Here is a 17,628-nt window from a genome sequence, read left to right as displayed (position 1 = left end):
GTCCAAGCATCTTTCTCCTCAACTGGGGAACTCTCTGGAACCCCTAGGGCCAGCACCACTTAGAAGGATGAATGCCAATTTACCATACTGGAAGACCCAGCAGCTCACACCGGCTGAGCATTAGACCACCGCCTCTGAAGCAGGGCCTTTTTTCACACGTTTTAATTACGGACTCCCTTCATGGAAGCTATTACCTCGCAGAAAGGCCGCTAACTGTCACGTTCAGCGCAAGATGAAACCTTTCCGATAATTGTTCCTTGAGTTCATGTTTGTGAAAATAAATATCATCAGATGATTAAATTAAACACCACAGCCAGCCCAGCAATACACTGTTCTCACTTATCGTGTGGGAAGGAGATCAAAGAGAGCGGCTCAGGTAGAGCCGTTCCAGCTCGGGTTGGTAGCTGCCTATTGAACACACTAATTAGCCCCGCTCGGGGGGTGCAGCGCGGAATTAACCCTCCCGAAATCAGCCGGCACTGCCATTTTCGTGCCCCGCAGCACCTGGATGCGGAGGGACTCTGCAAAGCCCCGGCCCGACCTCAGGGTCTCTCGGGCCTCCGTCCCCCGCAGCGCCCCCTCCAGCAGCCCCCGGCCGGGAGATGCTCCTGGGGGCGCCGCGCCCCCGCCCGCCGTGCCGGGCCTTCCCCGGGCAGAGCGGGGCGAAGCCGCCCCCCCGCCGGTCCGGAGAGCTCCGCTATTCTTCTGCTAATGGGATTGGCACCGCTTAAAGCGGTCTGCGAGGGTATTGTCTGCGGCCGCAGCAAGAGAAACATTATTCAAAGGCCATTCAGGCCCTAAAAGAAGCGGCAGAGCAGAGTAATTATCGGAGACTCTCCATTAACGAGGGCATCTTTGCTCTTTGTGTGTGTTGGTTTAATAAGGGCCGCTAATGGGGCTGGGGGAGGGGCGGGCTAATGCTTCTAAACAAACCCCCTCCTCCCTCCCCCGCCGCTGAGCCCCGCCGGCCTGATGGGCGCTGACAGCCGGCCGGGAGCTGCCGTACAGGGGCTGACCCTGGGACCAGGCGAGATGCCCCCGGCCCGGCCCGCCGGCAGCCGCCTGTGCTCCTGGGAGCCGCTCCGAGCTGGCAGGCCCCGCACTGCGCCCCACCGCCCTCTCTCATGTCACCCCGTGACCCTTCGCAGCTGGGCACGACGCGCTGATGGCTGTAATGGGGGACGATGGTCAGATGGAGCTCCCGTAGCAGAGGCCGGGGCTGCTGCCCCCACCCGGGAGGTGCTATGAGTGGGCACAACCACAAGCATCCCTCATCCCTCACCGTGGAAGGGTCCAGCACCGGCAGTGGCTCCTACCTGCCGGTGAGACAGAGGAAGGGCCAGTGCGAACTTCCAAGCCAACGTCCGCACTGCTGCCCTCCAGAGCACGCAGATAAATCCTTCTGAAGACCTCTAGACTGTCCCTTGTTTGAGGAGTCCATTTCAGAGGCACTTAGCAGTATCACAGGGTCAGGCACACACTGGTTACTTTGGCACGGAGATGCGGACAAGAGGTCTCAAGCCATCTCTGCAAAAGACAGCAATCAAACAGCGCACTGTAACGACACACAAGTAATAAAGCCAGAGGAACAGTACAGCTCTTTACAGCTGTAACACAATAAGTGCTGTGGACTTCAGGGCTCATTTTTAGCCAGCTATGAAAACAAACAACAGTCAATGAAATGACTCCCACAAGTCTGTGGAAGTTTTCTTTTTTAATCCAAGCCAAACCTTGGATACCGCTATTCTTTCATGTACAACTTCCAGCTCACCTTCAATAACCCTAACAACAGATGGTTGCACTGCACAACTAGCTTGTGGGCTACAGAGACAAAGCAGTGCCTGAGCACCTGTACATGTGCATGTCTGCAACCTTGGGATGGAACCTACAGGACAGCTGATGCCAGTGCTGTCTTCCATTCCGAGGAATGAGTTTATCTAGATGAGGCAGGGAACAAATGCCTTCATACGGGCACCCACCCAGCCCTCTCCTGAAGCAAATGTCCTGATGCCAATGGTTCATCACAAGCAGATGAAATAAAAAACATGGAAACTCTTCACTTCTTAAACCAATGAGTTTGGGTGTGAATAAGCAGACTCTGTATAACTCTGTATAGTATCTCACCCTCATTTTGTGAGAGCTTGGCAGCTCTGAAATTTTCATAGTTTTGGGTTGTTGTTCTCTGCATTTCAGCAGAAACTTCATGTCTTGCTACAGAAGAAACTGTCTGTAAACAGTGTTCCGTCTCCTCTCCATGAGAGTAAAACATCCCAGAACACCCTCAGAAGCCAAAAGGAGTGCTCGCACTTCACATGAAGGGGGTTGAGATATGGGGAAATTAAACTGGCAATACCTGATCGTCACTCTTGGCAGACAGAGGTGGGGAGTAGACACAGTTCTTTCTCCAGAGCCTCAACACGGTGTTCTGCAATCAGTGGCATTCCCTGTCCCTGCTTTGAAGCGCTCTGTTTCAAGGATCAAAGTCCTGAAAAAGTCATCAGTTATCAGTATGTAATTCCTCATGTTAATACCAGCTACTATCCATGTATTTTTTCTTTGTAGAAATATATTCACTATACACATGCTCACCAATGTAGATTTGATCCATTTTTTAAATTGAAATCTAAAGGAAAGTAAAAACAAGTTGGAAGGGTCAAAAGATGCCTTTCCAGAAAATCAGTTCTGTATGTTTGCAAACTATTCTGAGCAGAAAACACAATGAAATATGGGGCAGGAAGCAGCTATTAATCTCTGTAAGCACACTCCAGTTTAGTTCAGTGTAATTTCACAGCTTTGTCTCCACATCCTTTCATCTCTTTCTAGAAAACATCTTGCTTTGCCAGCTTAGCAAAAACCTTTCCCTTCAGTGCCCACACAGCTGGCATTTGTCACACCTGCTTTCCTCTGTAGTCCTGATGCCCTTTCAGTGAGCAAGTGGTGCCAGGGGAAGGTCCCTTAATCACAGGCACCGACCTGACTCGGTCTCAGGACACTGCTCCCTGTCCCTGCAAAGCCTTTAATACAGCAGGCAGGAGGAATACTTACAGCAGTGAGCAATATCTACACCAGCCAGCACCAATTCTGCCTGTTTTGGGATGAGGAATAATACTGACACATTAGTACTATGGATAGAGACCTGAAACCGATTCTATCTAGAAGAGATGTCAGAGCTTTTACAAAAGCAGTCTGCTGGCTTTAATAAAATAAATTAAGAAAATAAAACAACTGGTGTATTTAGTTGCTGCTCCTATGGACTTGCTCCCCTCATAAGTGAAGTTACAGCCAGAACTTCAGTGTTGGAGTTGGCACTCCTTCACAATGACTGTTCAGCTTAATACTGATCTCATCAGCAAACAGCACCTGGGGAAAAGCAGAAAGATTTGGTTGCTGCTGCATTCTTGAGATCTTGCTAATGTAGCTACTCAGGTGCAGCTGCAGTTAGATATGAGTTTGCGCAGCCCCAAAAGCTCTTTCTCTGCTATAGGAGGAGTAAGGACATAAATGTATCCCACAGGTACTTTATCCATTGCTTGCAACTCTATTCAGATACCGTCCTGAGAGCCCAAATCCTCTTACCTCACGTATTTATCCATCACTGCACTCGTGCTTAAAGGACATCCATCATTTTGTAAATACTGAATAGTGTGCGCTACAATAGTCTCAGCTTTTCTTTTTTTCTAAATAAAAATGATGCCATTGGTGTCCATGGAGATGAACTACTTGGGTGATAAAGGAACATGACTGCCTTGGTCAGAGATTATCTGCAGTGTCACCTACAAGAGCAAATAACAGCATTACTTACTGCACCCTTTAGGAATAGAGCTTGAGTAATCTAGCTTTATGCAACTGTGTTGCAATATATTAAGAAGAAAAACTTCAGTCCTCTGCACACAGGTAAATCCAGAATCTTCTGTTCCATGAATCGAACTCAGCTATTAACCATGGTAGTCACCAGCACTTACTGCTGGGAAAACTGTAGTCGTTAAGTCTGGGTATCTACAAAGTCAATTTGCTGTAATGCCTTTTCATCTTCAGCAGTCTGTGAGAGCTTCCTGAACAACACCTACTCCATCAAGACTGCATGTTACTGACTCCAATACTGCACTCAACTCTCCTCACTGTGACTGGCCTTTGAACAATGACCATGTGATATCTAATATCTGCCAACCTGCATGAGCCTTTCTTTCCAATATATCATACTTTCCCCACTCTAGCGATTATGGTGAAGACTCCCAGTTACATCGATGCTGGCCTGAAAGCACCCAAAAGCCTCTTCAGAAGGATATTAATTCCACATCAGCAAGGAGGAAGTAAAGAGAAAAGTCACAACACTGAAGACCTCTCACCCCTGAACTGGAAGGGTGAAAGAACCCTCACGCTTCCATACAGTGATATCACACGTGTTTATCCTGCATTAAACACTTTATGTTTAGAATAAACCAGTTAAAAGAGCAGTGCAGCAGTCCGTGCAGGAGGTGGCTAATGCAGGTTGTTTATGGAGGCTCCCAGCGGCTGTACATCGCTGCCCTCTCCTGGACAGACTGAGTGTGCACCAACATGGAGCCCAGGCTGACTAAACCCAGCCGGGCAGGTGTTTTCTTTAGGCACTGAAGGAATATGATTGCCCACTTACTAAGCATAGCCTTGATACCTTCAATAACCTCACCGAGCACCACAGCGATGGCTGAGCTCCTGCTAACTAGATAAGGGCTTGATGAAATACAATTAAGCACAACATGGGTAGCACTCACTAGAATGAGGAGTCAACAGTTCAAAAAAAATCCAAGAGATAAAAAGGTTATAACATGAACTAAACGTGCTCCAAAAGAATAACCAGTTGTGTTTCAGGATGTTACCTTATGCTTCCAAGCCTCTTCGAGTGCTCTGGAAAATTGCCTTCTGCTGTGCATTACTAGACAGTGTGCCTGCATGCATCTGTGTGCTTGGGCACATCCTCTTCTCTGACCATCCAAACCCCTGTACATAGCACTACCTTGCTGTGTGCTAAGCTCTCTCCATGTATGCTCCGGATAAGCTTTGTCCATGCAGCAGCCTTTCTCGTAGCTGAAGTCTGGCTAGCTGGGAAAGACAGCATTGCATTTGTACCACAAGGAACTGACTGAACACAGAGATAAAGCACATTGGGACTTCTCAAGGAAATGTTCGTGATGCTTTCCTGCCTGTCTACAAGACTGATGTTCAGTTGAAGTCACTACATCAGGTGCAGCCTGAAAGATACACTGAAAAGTATTACAATTTCTCATATATTAATGGAGATATGAGGGCTTATTTCCTCATAAGGAGCTGTGAAGATAAATCCAGCCATGACAGAGAGGTGCTCAGACACTGAAGAAACAGTATTTTGTTATCTGACTGCCCCTGAAAGCCAGATGTGTCATTTCCTAGGCAGATAAATTCAGCCCTTGTTTTGCAGCTGATGGAAAAAGGTGCTTTATAGATACCAGTGACATTTCCCATCTGTGTTTCCTCAAGAACTGCCTAAGGTACCATGTCTCACTGACTGAGCAAGCCAAGAGCTCCCTCTAGCATCACAAGAGAAATAATGCAGTTGGAACGTAGGCAGCGCTCAACGAAGAGAAAAACTTTGCTAAGAATCAGAAAAATACAGGAATTCTGCTGCTTTTCTTCACTTTTGCCCAAAATATATCGTAGGAGTCAGCTGTGTGCACATAACTAAGCACTGATCTCTTAAAAGGCAAACATACGTACAGGGAAGGAAAACTGCAGGATCTTATTTTACATGCTTTCTCATAAGTTGCAGATACAATCGCACGCAGCCATCCTGGTCATTAGTTTTCTTAAGGCAAGTGCAGATGATTCTGGTCAACAGTTTCTAGGGAGGGAGACTACTGTGATCACTGCAAATGTAACCTGTTACCAAGAAAGACATAAAAGAGGAAAACAGAAAGAAAAAAAAATAGGGGATGAAATAACTCTGTAGAGCATCTCAGGTCACAATATTCAGGTTGGATCCTTATGCTGTTTTTCTAACCATTACTTCAATTTTATAGCATTTGAAAGCAGAACATAAGACCCCCTTATCTGTGAGTGAGCCTGTGACTAATTTATAGCGCAGTTTTCAATGACTGATTGGTACAGAAGATGCAAGACAAGGTAACAACCATGCTAAATGCCTAAAGCTTTTCCAACACACAAGTGAGTTAGATGAAACTTCATGGAAGTGACTGCTTTCATAAAACAGCTCTACATACTATAAATAGCTTAAGGGTCTTTTTTCATCAACTACAAGAGCTCTCACATCATTTGTGTGTTACTGAATTGCTCAAAATGGTTTTGTACAATCGGTCATAGAAAGTATAAATATACTTTGACAAAAAATAACTGCCTGTATGTATAAGTATGTACATATGCACTATGTGAAGCTATACTTTTTATTTTTTGCAGACTCCCAAAGTACAGCCACTTCCTAAATTTTGCTATTTGTCTAATGCATACAGAGCAGCCATACTGCTGAAAGAACTGGCAACAACTTAAGAAATACTACTAATGTTGTCTAACCTGAGCGCACCTGTCCTTGCCCAAACCACACCATACTCTTTCAAATGCTGGGGGCCTGAACGGCCAGCACCCTCCAAAAGCCTAGTACTAGAGAGAATAGACAGGCTGGGATAAAATACAATAAAATATATTCAAACAGAAGACTGGCAAAATACTTCTCCCTCAGGAGGAGTTGTAACAGCTGCTAACACTAAGCTTTCACCTCTACTATCTCTTGCAGATTTGCCCTTAGAAGTCTTTTGCTCTAATATGGAGACAGAACATAAGTAGGGCTCATAACCATCTTCATTTCCTTCCTTGTTCTCTCACCTGCTGAATATAGGGTTTTGGCGGCTGTGTTCCCTGCCAACAACAGATCTGCAGCTGTTGTTTTCCAAATAGCAGCACCTTCAGCCTGTTTCATTTGCTTGCCCCTAGAGATGAGGAAAAAGAAAATAACTTAGCAGGTGACAGACCTTCCAGGGAAAGAATGAGGCCTGAAAAGCCCTACTCATTAATTCACTTACCTACTGCTACAAAAATAAAAATCATAAACAAATCTGACTAAAAAAATTAAGCAGAAATGTTTTGGAGCATTCTGGATACTTAGCTCTGTGCCAGTCGCCCAGTCCTGTCTGACACTGCTTGTCCTTGTATATGGTCATGGCATAAATGCATATTAGAATTTCAAACTGTGAATTAGCAGTGAGGATCCACCAGCCAAAATAAAGACAATCTGCTGTTCTCATGCACTGTATCAGAACACCAAGTCAAGCAAATATTAAAACTTATTTTAATTTTTCAATCCAGAGCCATCCTCAGTGCCCTCTGGAAATCCTGTGCACTACAAATTAAGTATTGTTCAGGTTTCATTACTCAAGGCCCTTTCTGTTGCAGTGAGGACCCCATAGTTCACAGTGCCTGAAAACAGTCACTTCCCTGCTAAAAAGTGCTGTCAAGGAAACAGGAATTCAGACATCACAAAAGCAAAACACAAACGAAAGACAAATATAGAACAGCTTCAGTTTCTCTCTAGTGTCTTTTGATGATTACCATCACCATTTGAAAACAAATTATTCCTGTTGGCAAATACATGATATACATCTTGCCATGAAATACTTGTGTATTGTGCTTGAATGTGACAACTACTAACTGGATAATAGAGATTCCACAGAAGGTGTGCAAAGCAGTTGAACACTAAATAAAAGCAGGAGAAAGCCAAGAGAAACCAAATCCACCACATTTGTATTGTATGAAGTGCTTTATTTACCATTTCTTTATGCAATGTCTGAATCACTACTTTTTTTTGTAATCTCATAACAAATGCCATCATACCACCAGAAGTGTTAGTCTTTGGTCAACATTTGAAAGACCTTACCTTACTAATGAGTGCAATGCTGACTGACTGTGATATTTTTTGTTATCACCTACCCAGAGCAAAACAGTTCCATTCTGCAGCTATTAGCTAATCTCACTAGTGATACCTCTGATCATTTTATAAAGAAGTTCATATATCTGAAAGAGAAGAGACATTGTTTTCATAGGTTGTGCTTCCTGAAATAAAGAAATACATATCAATTTCTCTATGAAAATGTTGCTCTTCTTTACTGTTTACAACTGATAAACCCAGGCAGCTGAAGGTTATCAGATGGGTTCCAGGGTAGTCTTTGTAGTTGCTTTTCAAATGACAGGTGCCACAGTTTAATGACCCAAACTACAGCATTCTAAGCCAAGTCACTCTGTCTGATTCAAGTTCAGATTTTTTAAAATTTATTTAATTTTTAAAAAATATTTCAGTGTAAAAGACATTTTTTCTAGATGGGGAACATGTATCACCATGTATACTTCCAGAGCAGCTGGTGGCTCATAATCCCCAGCTGACCCTGACAGCTACAATATGGAGAAATACCTTCCCTTCAATAGTACCTCAAGTGACAAAACAATTAGTATATGCATTTCCATCTATGGCCTTAACTTAGAGAGGAAAATTTAATAAATAAATTATACATTAAGTAAAGAGTAAAACGATAATCATAAGTTAATGATATTGGAAGAAATTATTTGACATTACAATGACAGTGCAATCCTTTTTGAAGCTCTTCCCCTAATTTATTAGCTAAGAAGTCATTTGTTCACCACAGATAGATTTACATCCGTCATATAGGCAGCTCTAATAATTTGCCACTTTCCTTCTAACAGAGAATCTTCCTTTCATGGTGCAACAAGGAGAAAGGGGAAGAAAAGAAAGATTCATTTAGTTAAAGGTAGGAAGTTATCCATTGATCTTCTGTCACAAAGAGTGCCCCTACCAGAAATCGACAAGTGAACCACATCACCTAGTATCCAGACTAGACACCCTTAGTGGAAAGCACCTGGTGTTTTTGGTCGGTGATATAAGAACCCACATACAAAACTTAAATCCAAGGAAGTTCTCTTCTTGTTTCAACAAGAAATTACTCTCTGAAAAACATTGGAGATAAAAAGTCTCATCCCCAGACTCTGCTTATTTCTTTTCCAGCGCATGGCCTAACAAGTACTTACACCAAAGAAGCCACTCACCCCAAGCTTTATCCCCTTCTGAAGCATAGATATAATGCTCTGAAGATGCTGCTACCATCCTCACCATCAGCAAGAGCAACACTACCAGAGTAGATGAAGGAGAACGTACTGCAGCAGCATAATTTTCTCATAATGCCTCCCCTACATTTAAACCTGTAAAACACAAATATGGTTGATATTCTCCAGCAGAAGTGTAATAGGCTAGACAGGTTTCTTAATTGATACCAGAGCTGAGATCTACTACAGTGAAATGGGTGAATAAGCAGAAACTGAAAGGCCCAGCCAGAACACACTGAGAAATACAAGCCCTGATTTAAACACTGTGCACTCCTTTCTACATATAGAATGACGACTTCAAAAAGTAAAATGTGATCGCTTTTGTGCCTTGCTTAAAGGACTCAATATTTGCTGCAACAATCAAAGAGATCACTATTTGCCATTGTGACTTCAGATCAAATACAAGTTTTCAGTAAGTACGTGTGGGATTACCCAGGAAGCCCTGTTAACCAGGTAAGAATTCACTCCAGAGAAGTGGCTGCCACAAAGAAACACTTTCATTAGTCCCATCTATCCAAAACAGTTTAGACATCACTCATATCAAAGTAGGACCTCCTCCTGTAACACCACAGTCCACTATTTCCTAGGCAAGGGAATACTGTGACATTCATACCTTAGATGTGGTAGATTGCATTGTCCACCTAGCCACTCTTCCACTCCCCCCTCCTCAACAGGACAGGTATGAAAACAAGCTGAAAAAGCCCATCAATTCAAAGACAGGGAGATCACTTGCTAGTTGCAGTCATGAGCAAAACAGATTCAACTTGGGGAAAATTAATTTAATTTATTGCCAGTTAAAATAGATTTGGATAGTGAGAAACAAGTATCAATGAATGCAACACATTCCCCCTCACTGTGCACTTTTAAAACTGGTAAAGCCTTCATTCCTCAGATGATCTCTTCTCAGAAGGAAGTCAAGAAGGTTTTCACCTTCCACCATCTCCTTCCACATATAAAAACCTCAGATGTGGTAGCAGCTTTGTAAACAGTTAAGACAGATGTTATACTTGCATTCAGAAGCTAACTAGCACACTGAAGATAAAGCAGATGCATGTGGTTACCATTCTAACTTTTAGTACATGTGAGCTCACAGCATAAATAACACCAAGATCAGCTATATACAACTGCTTACCATAAAAACATTTACCAAAGTGAACCACTTCACTCAGAAGAAATTGCAATCCTGAAATGCATCTTTGACAGCTTTCTACCTCCTGCAAACAGTTTTGTACAAACTTTACTTCCTCTTCTGTTTCCAATCTGGCTTCTTGCTGGTTTTAACTAGAGTATTCTCAGAGGTAAGCAATCCTAAGAAAACATCCAACACCTAAGAGATAAACTAAGAGGTAAAAGTAGGAGACAAGGAGGAAGGAAGCACCCGCACTCCTCAGAAATCTGGAGTGTCAGTTGTAAGAAATGCATCATTTCTATTTTTTTTCAGTATCCCACTTCATTTTAGCTTTAAAAGAGATATGTGAGAAACAGTTACATTTATCTCTGAAAGAACAGCACCTCAGTAAAGTAGAACTGAATTTTTACCGTAGTTCTTCAGGAAATGAAAAATGGACACTCAGATCTAGGACAGCAAGTAATTTCTAAAACAAAATTTCTGACTAATTAGCAAACCCACTGTTAAACTTTAAGGGTATTTTTTTTTCTTCTTTTTCCTGCAGGAAGAAGGCTGGTGATGAAGGAGTTCAAGATTTGACCAATATTTTTCCTGACGCTGTTTATAAGAAAGGGTACATGGTGAGGAGCAAGAACACTTGCTTTTAACATTACACTCTTTGATTGCTTATTCTTTCTCTCAGCTCCCATTCCTAACACAGCTTCAATACAGAACATTTGAAGGTGGCTGTCCTATGCACCGTCAGTTCACTCAGCACATACACTGTCCATTGTGTTTTCATATGAGATTACTTCACTTTCCCCTCAAAGTGGAAAACAGAATTCCACAAGCTATGCTTGAGGAGATAAAACTGAGGAGCTCCACAGTCACTAAGAACACAAATGTAGCTGACACAATGAATGGCACAAATGAAAAGGAAGTACGCAATTGTGACAAGGAAGGTGGTAAGGACAAGGATTCTGGTGTCATTAATTTCCCCCCCACGCACACTAGTGTGTGTTTGGCTACATAAAAGGCCTGATTATATACTCCCTAAAATACATGCATCATTTAACTATAGTGAAGCATAATTTAAACTTTATTAGTCAACTACACATAAGCTTTTCAAGGTGTTTAGTTTTTTTAATATATACAAACCATGCACATGTATCAGTATGGAAAAAAGTTCTGCTCAATTTATCATATACATGCCTTTTGCAAAGTTATTCTCTATCTAGTATAGACTAATGGACCACTGATCAGGTTTTACTGCTGCAGCACCCAATGCTGTTAATTTTCTAGACAGGGAAGATCCCTTAGGACAGGAACACTCAGTATTTGACTTCAGAAAGCTTTTGAGGCTTTTTAACCTCTTTCTGTACTAAAAAAGGACTTGACCCTAGATAGCAAACACCTACTAATACTTCCTATGATATACTGTTGTTATAATTCCTTTGAAGGCTCCCCCAGAAACGCATCAAATCACTTCAAAAAACCAAACATAATTTGTTAGATGGGTTACAAATTGAATGATAGCAAGGTGCAACATCTAGCTCTAGAAAACTAACCCACCCACACTCCTGCCACGTGATGCAATTTTTGCCTTCCCTTTCTTCCAACAAATCATACCTTAGTTGGTGCTTGTTGGCTGCTGGGTAGCTTCTGACCTAAAAAAACAACACAGTGTGATTTATACATGCTTTTTTCATACACTAATGAGTTGTATTGATATTATCATTACGGATAGAATAGGTTCTTATGTTTACTCATATGAAAGCTTGATTGGCAACGAAGGGTAGTCCAGGAAGAATCTTCTCAGTGTTCCATGAAGAGCAGTGCCTTTCCAAAGTCCCATCCTCAGCTACATCACACTTCCTATCCCAGATTCTTTCTATCTAATCTATTAACCCATCTGTCCGAACATGTGTAAGGGAGCATATTCTAAGTTTGCCAACAGCAAACTCAAGTGACCAGCCAGCTACTATCCACACCAAAATGGATGATAAGTCACAAACAAAGCAAGGATAAAAAACAACTAAAGGAATACATGAACTCAGAATCTAAAGGAGATAACGAAAAACTAACAGAAGCAACATCATCAGTATTTACTTGTGCAGTGAAGTCATTAATTACTTTCAACAACATAACAGTGAAAGAGGGCAGAGGACTTGGATGGGAGCTCTAATAAATGTGAAGAGAGGTTCAGCCATAGTGCATTTGAGGTAGACAGGGCAGCAGTCAAAGGAATGAGGGCTGCATCAAGTTAATTCAGTCAGGAAGAACAGGCATTTTCCTTGGTAATGTATAAAGAAGAGGAGGCATCTCCTGGGTTTTCTTCATCAGACTAGGAGAAGGAATTCAGTTGGCTTTGGTACTCACCTAAACTGAAGCAGCTGTTGGTTCTGAGGGCAAGATGAGCGTTTTCTTCCATACTTGTATATTTTCTCCATGAACTCAGCCCTCCCTCCCCCTGCCGCCCCAGAAACTGGAGCTGCATTGAACTTTTGTGATGGACTTGCAAACCCTTTCCAGGGCCAGGAGCTTCCCCCAGATCATCCTTCCCTACAGGGACCTCTCCTCTCACACGTGCAGGACTTTCTCCCATCAAGTCTCCCTGGGCTTGTCCTACTTGTTCTCATTACTATACAATGACTGCTGCCCTTGTAACTCTTGTGTTTCTCCCCATGAATACCCATAATCACAACATAGACAACTTTTTAAAAGAGAAAGTAGTTTACATTTGAATAGAAGTACTATACATTAAATTACTATATAAATATAAATATATACATACATATACAGACATTCGTGTCTCTAAATTTTGTATAAGCTGCAACAGTCTTCATACCACACAACCAAATTTGGGTTTTGAACAGTGCAAAAACAAACCTGTGCACTCATTAACACCACCGGTTTTCATCCAAGAGGCTGCCAGTCTGGATAAGAGCTATAGATATGTGCCTTTTTTGTGTCTTTTCTATGCTTTTGCAAAAGACTTTTTTGCATGCATATACATAAGCACAGCCCTTCTTGTAAAGCCAACCAACCACCATTACAGCAACTGAGAATGAGAACAGATTGGAAAACACTTTGCTCATTTACAGTGCCATGGAAGCTCAGGATCTCTGTGTTTGCAAAATGAACACGTGAACATAAAAATCACAAGAAAACAAAGCAAACATCAGAAAAACATTCACAAATCCAACTTAACGCCACAACCAATGACTGTGCACCAAGTTACACAGCTTTCTCAGAAAAACAAATGAACAAAAAACAACCTTGAGTATTCTATTCAAACCAATTTAAGTGCATTGAAAGTGATGTTGTTTACCTATGATTTTTTTCTGTATACGTGAGATTTTTTTTTCTATAAATTTTAAGTGGATAATAGTGAACTAAGTTGTTTATCTGAATACAGATGCTTGAACATGTGTGACCAGCCCGTGTTCTCCATCAGCAACACACACAAAGCAAGCATAAACATACCCTTCAAACAGGAAGCATAAACTTAAAAGACAACTCAGTAGTAAACTGGAATATGAATTTGGAAGATAAGTGGAATTCTGTGAAAATGAAGGAAAACATTGGCTGAAGCTTTTCAAACAAAATTTCCTACTGAACAGAATTGTCACTTTCATCCCCAGCCTTTGAACAGTCTACAGCATCTCCAAACTTCTACCAACTTTTTCTTCTGTTGTTTTCAAGGTATCGTGCAAATCAGGCTTGTTTATAAAAATAATTTCATAGCCTGTAACTCAAAATAGATTACAAGATTTCCACAAGCTATGAACACTACATGAAAAATATAAGTACCTTCAGAAATATCGTTCAGCACAGGATCAGTTAAAAAATAGATCTCCTGATGAGAGAACTAAAGCAAGAATGGCTGGAAATAAAAATTTCTTTCTTCAGGTTTTTACACAAGCCACCAGTCCATTGATTCCTTTGGAAAACAAACAAACAAACAAACAAAAAAAAAAACAAACAAAACAAAACAAAAAAAAAACAGACCCAAAACTGAAATAACCTATTGCTCATTAGCTGTAACTTACTTTGGGAATAAGCACTCCCAAAAAATTGAGGAAGGATTCTTTTAAAGAGGAAAAAAATACACAAAGGGAAAGAAGTTCTTAAAGGGGAGAAAGGAAATATACTTTGGAATGTATTAATTTAAGAAAAACAGATGGTGGCAGAATCACTGGGCAATGTGGAATAAGGTACCCATCCTGGTATGTAACAATTAAATTTGAAAAGATGACTACTGCCTCCAGAGCACTGACTGCAGCAGAGAACATCCACTCCGGACACACTTCCACAATTAACAGGAAAACAAACAAACAAACAAATACCACCACCAAAAGGGTGAACCTCATGTTATTTACCTACCCAGAAATGAGTAAGGCAAAACAAGTCCATGCAGAAACAAGTATCAGAGACTCCAAACATCTGAAGATTCTCTATGCACTTGCATGATGAAACACTGGCTCTTTGTATTTATCATCTGTTGGAAAGTTCAGATTTAAGCTAATCCATAAACATTAACCTTAAAATGAACAGTATTAACAGCAATAGTTAATTAACCTCACAGAAGTCAATATATGTTTATGTTAAGTCTACAGTTTAACAACTAACAGAGTCTGCTTACAGAGGTATTAAGAATACAATTTCATCCTGTGACTTTTGAAAGTTTTAAACATACAAAAGAAAGTTAAAATTCACTTTTAAATGGCCACCATTCCAATGAGGTTTGTGAATGCCTTGAATGCATATTAATAAATGTAGTGATTTCAAAACAATAATCTTCACATTCACATACATCCATACAACACTGCTAATGTTTTCTCTCAGCGTAAGTCAACCTATCTTCTTCTTATTGCTTTTTAGAGGGGAGAAGAGAAAGTCTTCCACCATCAGTCTTGTACAGCATACAGAACAATATCTAATTCTATGATCGATTTCTCAACCACTTCAAAAGGAACTGCTGGTACTGCTGTACACAAAATATTTTGGCTACTCTAAAATCTCAGTGTCTGAAAAACCATTGCCACTGTTTAACTTGATACCTACGATGGCATCAATTTCATTTCACTGACTGCTTTAAATAGATCTCAGTTTTTTTTAAAGTACTACTCCAACCATATTCAGCTTCATTAAACTTCCTGGTAACTCTTAAGTACTTCAGACCAGTTCAGTCGTAGAAGCTGCTATTACTGGAAAAAAAAAAACCAAATAAGTTTGTTTCCTGAATGTTCTGATGACAGTATATACTGCTTAGATTTATATTACTCGCTTTGTTCTCTTGGGCCTCTCTGTTAGTAATGTATTTTGTAAGCCTCATAATCATAAACAGCAGCAAGTTAAGATATTAACTCAAATATAATTTAAGTGCATAAAGCAAAAGGTAGAGAAGTTGGAACTGCAGCATCAATTCTTCTTTCTTTAAAAAAAAAAAAAAAAAAAGACTAGATACAAGACTAGTTTAAAATGTAACAACCAACTATTGCTACAGTAACACTGCAAAGGCTGCAAGTGGCAACAAATAGATGTGTTATTTGGCACTTAGGTCCATGGTTTAGTGGTGACCAGTTGATGACTGGATTTCGAGGACTTTTCCAACCTTCATGATTCTGTGATTACAAAGTTAGAACACAAGTTTAAAGACATCATAAGCTGAAAACATTCATTGTTACAATTCACAGATGCTTCTCCATCATACAACTAAGTTCACCTGGCATCCTCACCTTTCTTCTCTCCTAGATCTTCACACCATTAACATGATCAAGTCAAAGCTGCATTTTCTTAAGCATCCATGTCCTCCATCACTTTGAAATGTAGTCTCTCAGACCTTTGTTTTGTCACAAAACTACTGTGTTCACAAACTCTGCTGTTGGATTCCAGAGTCAGGGAGGTGGCAGATTCTGCGGACTGCGTAGCGCTGTAACAGTTCACGGTCTCATGGAGAAAAGCAAATCAAGCATTTTAATCCACATTCTAAAACTAACTGTGGAAGACCTTCAGAAATGCTGGCCAAAATGGACCATTTGGATAGCAACCAAATTACTCAAAACATAAAATAAAAGAGGAGTTTCATCTGATAATTGAGTAGACTTGGAATTGGCAGTGAGTCACATCAATTGTAAATCAAAATAGTTGTCCATCAGAACTATTGTAAAATATGCCCAGTGGGAATGTCACGGTGCCATTTAAAAAGAACGGCATTATCTTAAGAGTATCTGCCTTTCTTTCCAAGGCATTTACAGTCCTCTGATTAGGAAATCCTTACAGCCTTCACGGATTTAAACAGAGGAGGATCTCTGGCAGTCTCTGATTTTATCTGGCTCCACAGACAGTGCTTTTTCTCTTGGCTCTTGTTTAACTTGGCTTATACAGATACCAGCCTCTGTATTATCTTCAGCTTAAAACAGAACAAAACAAAATATTAAAGCCCAAATACCACTGATAACATTTCAGCCCCAATTAACTGTATGCATTTAAAAGATAATGACACATTACTGTTTAACAAATAAACAATAAAATATACAGACTTAAACTTCAGGCACAATTGGCCATTATTGAGTGACTGCATGTATATTCTCATCAGGAAATAGTTTACTCTTAAGCTATCATTTTCAATAAGAGAAAGGTTAGAACATACAAAGTAACCTGAACTAGGTGCATGTATATACATATGCGGAAAAAGCCTCTTGAAATAATCACTGGGTGAGTGTTTCACCCAAATCAGCTCTGTAACATTAATTCCTCTTCACTACAGATTTGTTTCTGTCCTCCCGCTCTTCAGACAAAGAAATGGACTCAGGAATGACAAAGAGGAGGATCAGTGCATTTTATGAGTGAGCCTTCCTCCTAACTTAGGAATGGCACCAACATCCTCACAATTTCCAAATCCAGGTGGTTGATGATAGTTTAAGAGCATTAGTAAAAGGAAATCCCAGAGGAACAGCAAGTACAGTTCCTGCAGTTGTATAACTTGAATTTTATATTTGGCTAAATTTTTGTATGTAAACTAGTATTTTAAAGTGTATATTAAAATATTAATATTTGAAAAGCATAAACATCTTGATTGCACAAATGAAGGAGGTATAGTTGACAGCCTCTCTTAAATAACCCTTACCCAGAAGGAAAAGTTTCTCAGCAGAACAGTGAAATCCCATTATAACAAGGAAGAGGACAATCTACAAAAAACCTCTGAATACAGCCAAGAGAAGAACTCTTACATTTAACTTCGACTATACTGCCATAGTGAAATATCCTAATGGTGATTTAAAAGACCTGAAAAAATATTTATTTCCAAAGACTCCTAACCAAATTCAGTATTTGTTACTCTATCTGCTTATTTCTCCTAACAAAATTGTAGATCTGAAGCA

At 40.7% G+C, this 17,628-nt stretch overlaps 2 protein-coding genes across 19 annotated transcripts in view; both read right to left on the bottom strand.

Annotated features, from left to right (window-relative positions):
• The window catches only part of PLEKHM3 (pleckstrin homology domain containing M3), a 111,944-nt gene extending 97,202 nt beyond the window's left edge, over nucleotides 1-14,742 (bottom strand). For 5 of the 13 annotated variants that reach the window (XR_004307848.1, XR_004307849.1, XM_032445647.1 and 2 more), the window contains exons 1-7: nucleotides 14,630-14,742; nucleotides 7,898-11,910; nucleotides 6,850-6,953; nucleotides 5,731-5,892; nucleotides 3,577-3,773; nucleotides 2,354-2,485; nucleotides 1,317-1,527 (exon numbers count right to left, since the gene is read on the bottom strand). The gene's annotated coding sequence lies outside the window, so the exon portion shown is untranslated. Of the gene's footprint in view, nucleotides 1-1,316; nucleotides 1,528-2,353; nucleotides 2,486-3,576; nucleotides 3,774-4,856; nucleotides 5,634-5,730; nucleotides 5,893-6,849; nucleotides 6,954-7,897; nucleotides 11,911-14,629 lie in introns of those variants that run through there. The other 8 variants (XM_032445639.1, XM_032445643.1, XM_032445641.1 and 5 more) reach the window with 8 other exon arrangements.
• The window catches only part of CARF (calcium responsive transcription factor), a 28,235-nt gene continuing 23,564 nt past the window's right edge, over nucleotides 12,958-17,628 (bottom strand). For 5 of the 6 annotated variants that reach the window (XM_032445649.1, XM_032445650.1, XM_032445648.1 and 2 more), the window contains one exon: nucleotides 15,685-16,658. In XM_032445649.1, the coding sequence (XP_032301540.1) occupies nucleotides 16,540-16,658 (119 nt within the window). In that variant the 3' untranslated portion in view covers nucleotides 15,685-16,539. Of the gene's footprint in view, nucleotides 16,659-17,628 lie in introns of all 6 variants that reach the window. The other variant, XM_015868205.1, reaches the window with a different exon arrangement.

Source organism: Coturnix japonica, chromosome 7, assembly GCF_001577835.2.
Source record: "Coturnix japonica isolate 7356 chromosome 7, Coturnix japonica 2.1, whole genome shotgun sequence".
Taxonomy (NCBI): Eukaryota; Metazoa; Chordata; class Aves; order Galliformes; family Phasianidae; genus Coturnix; species Coturnix japonica.
This window is presented reverse-complemented; position numbering and strand designations above follow the sequence as displayed.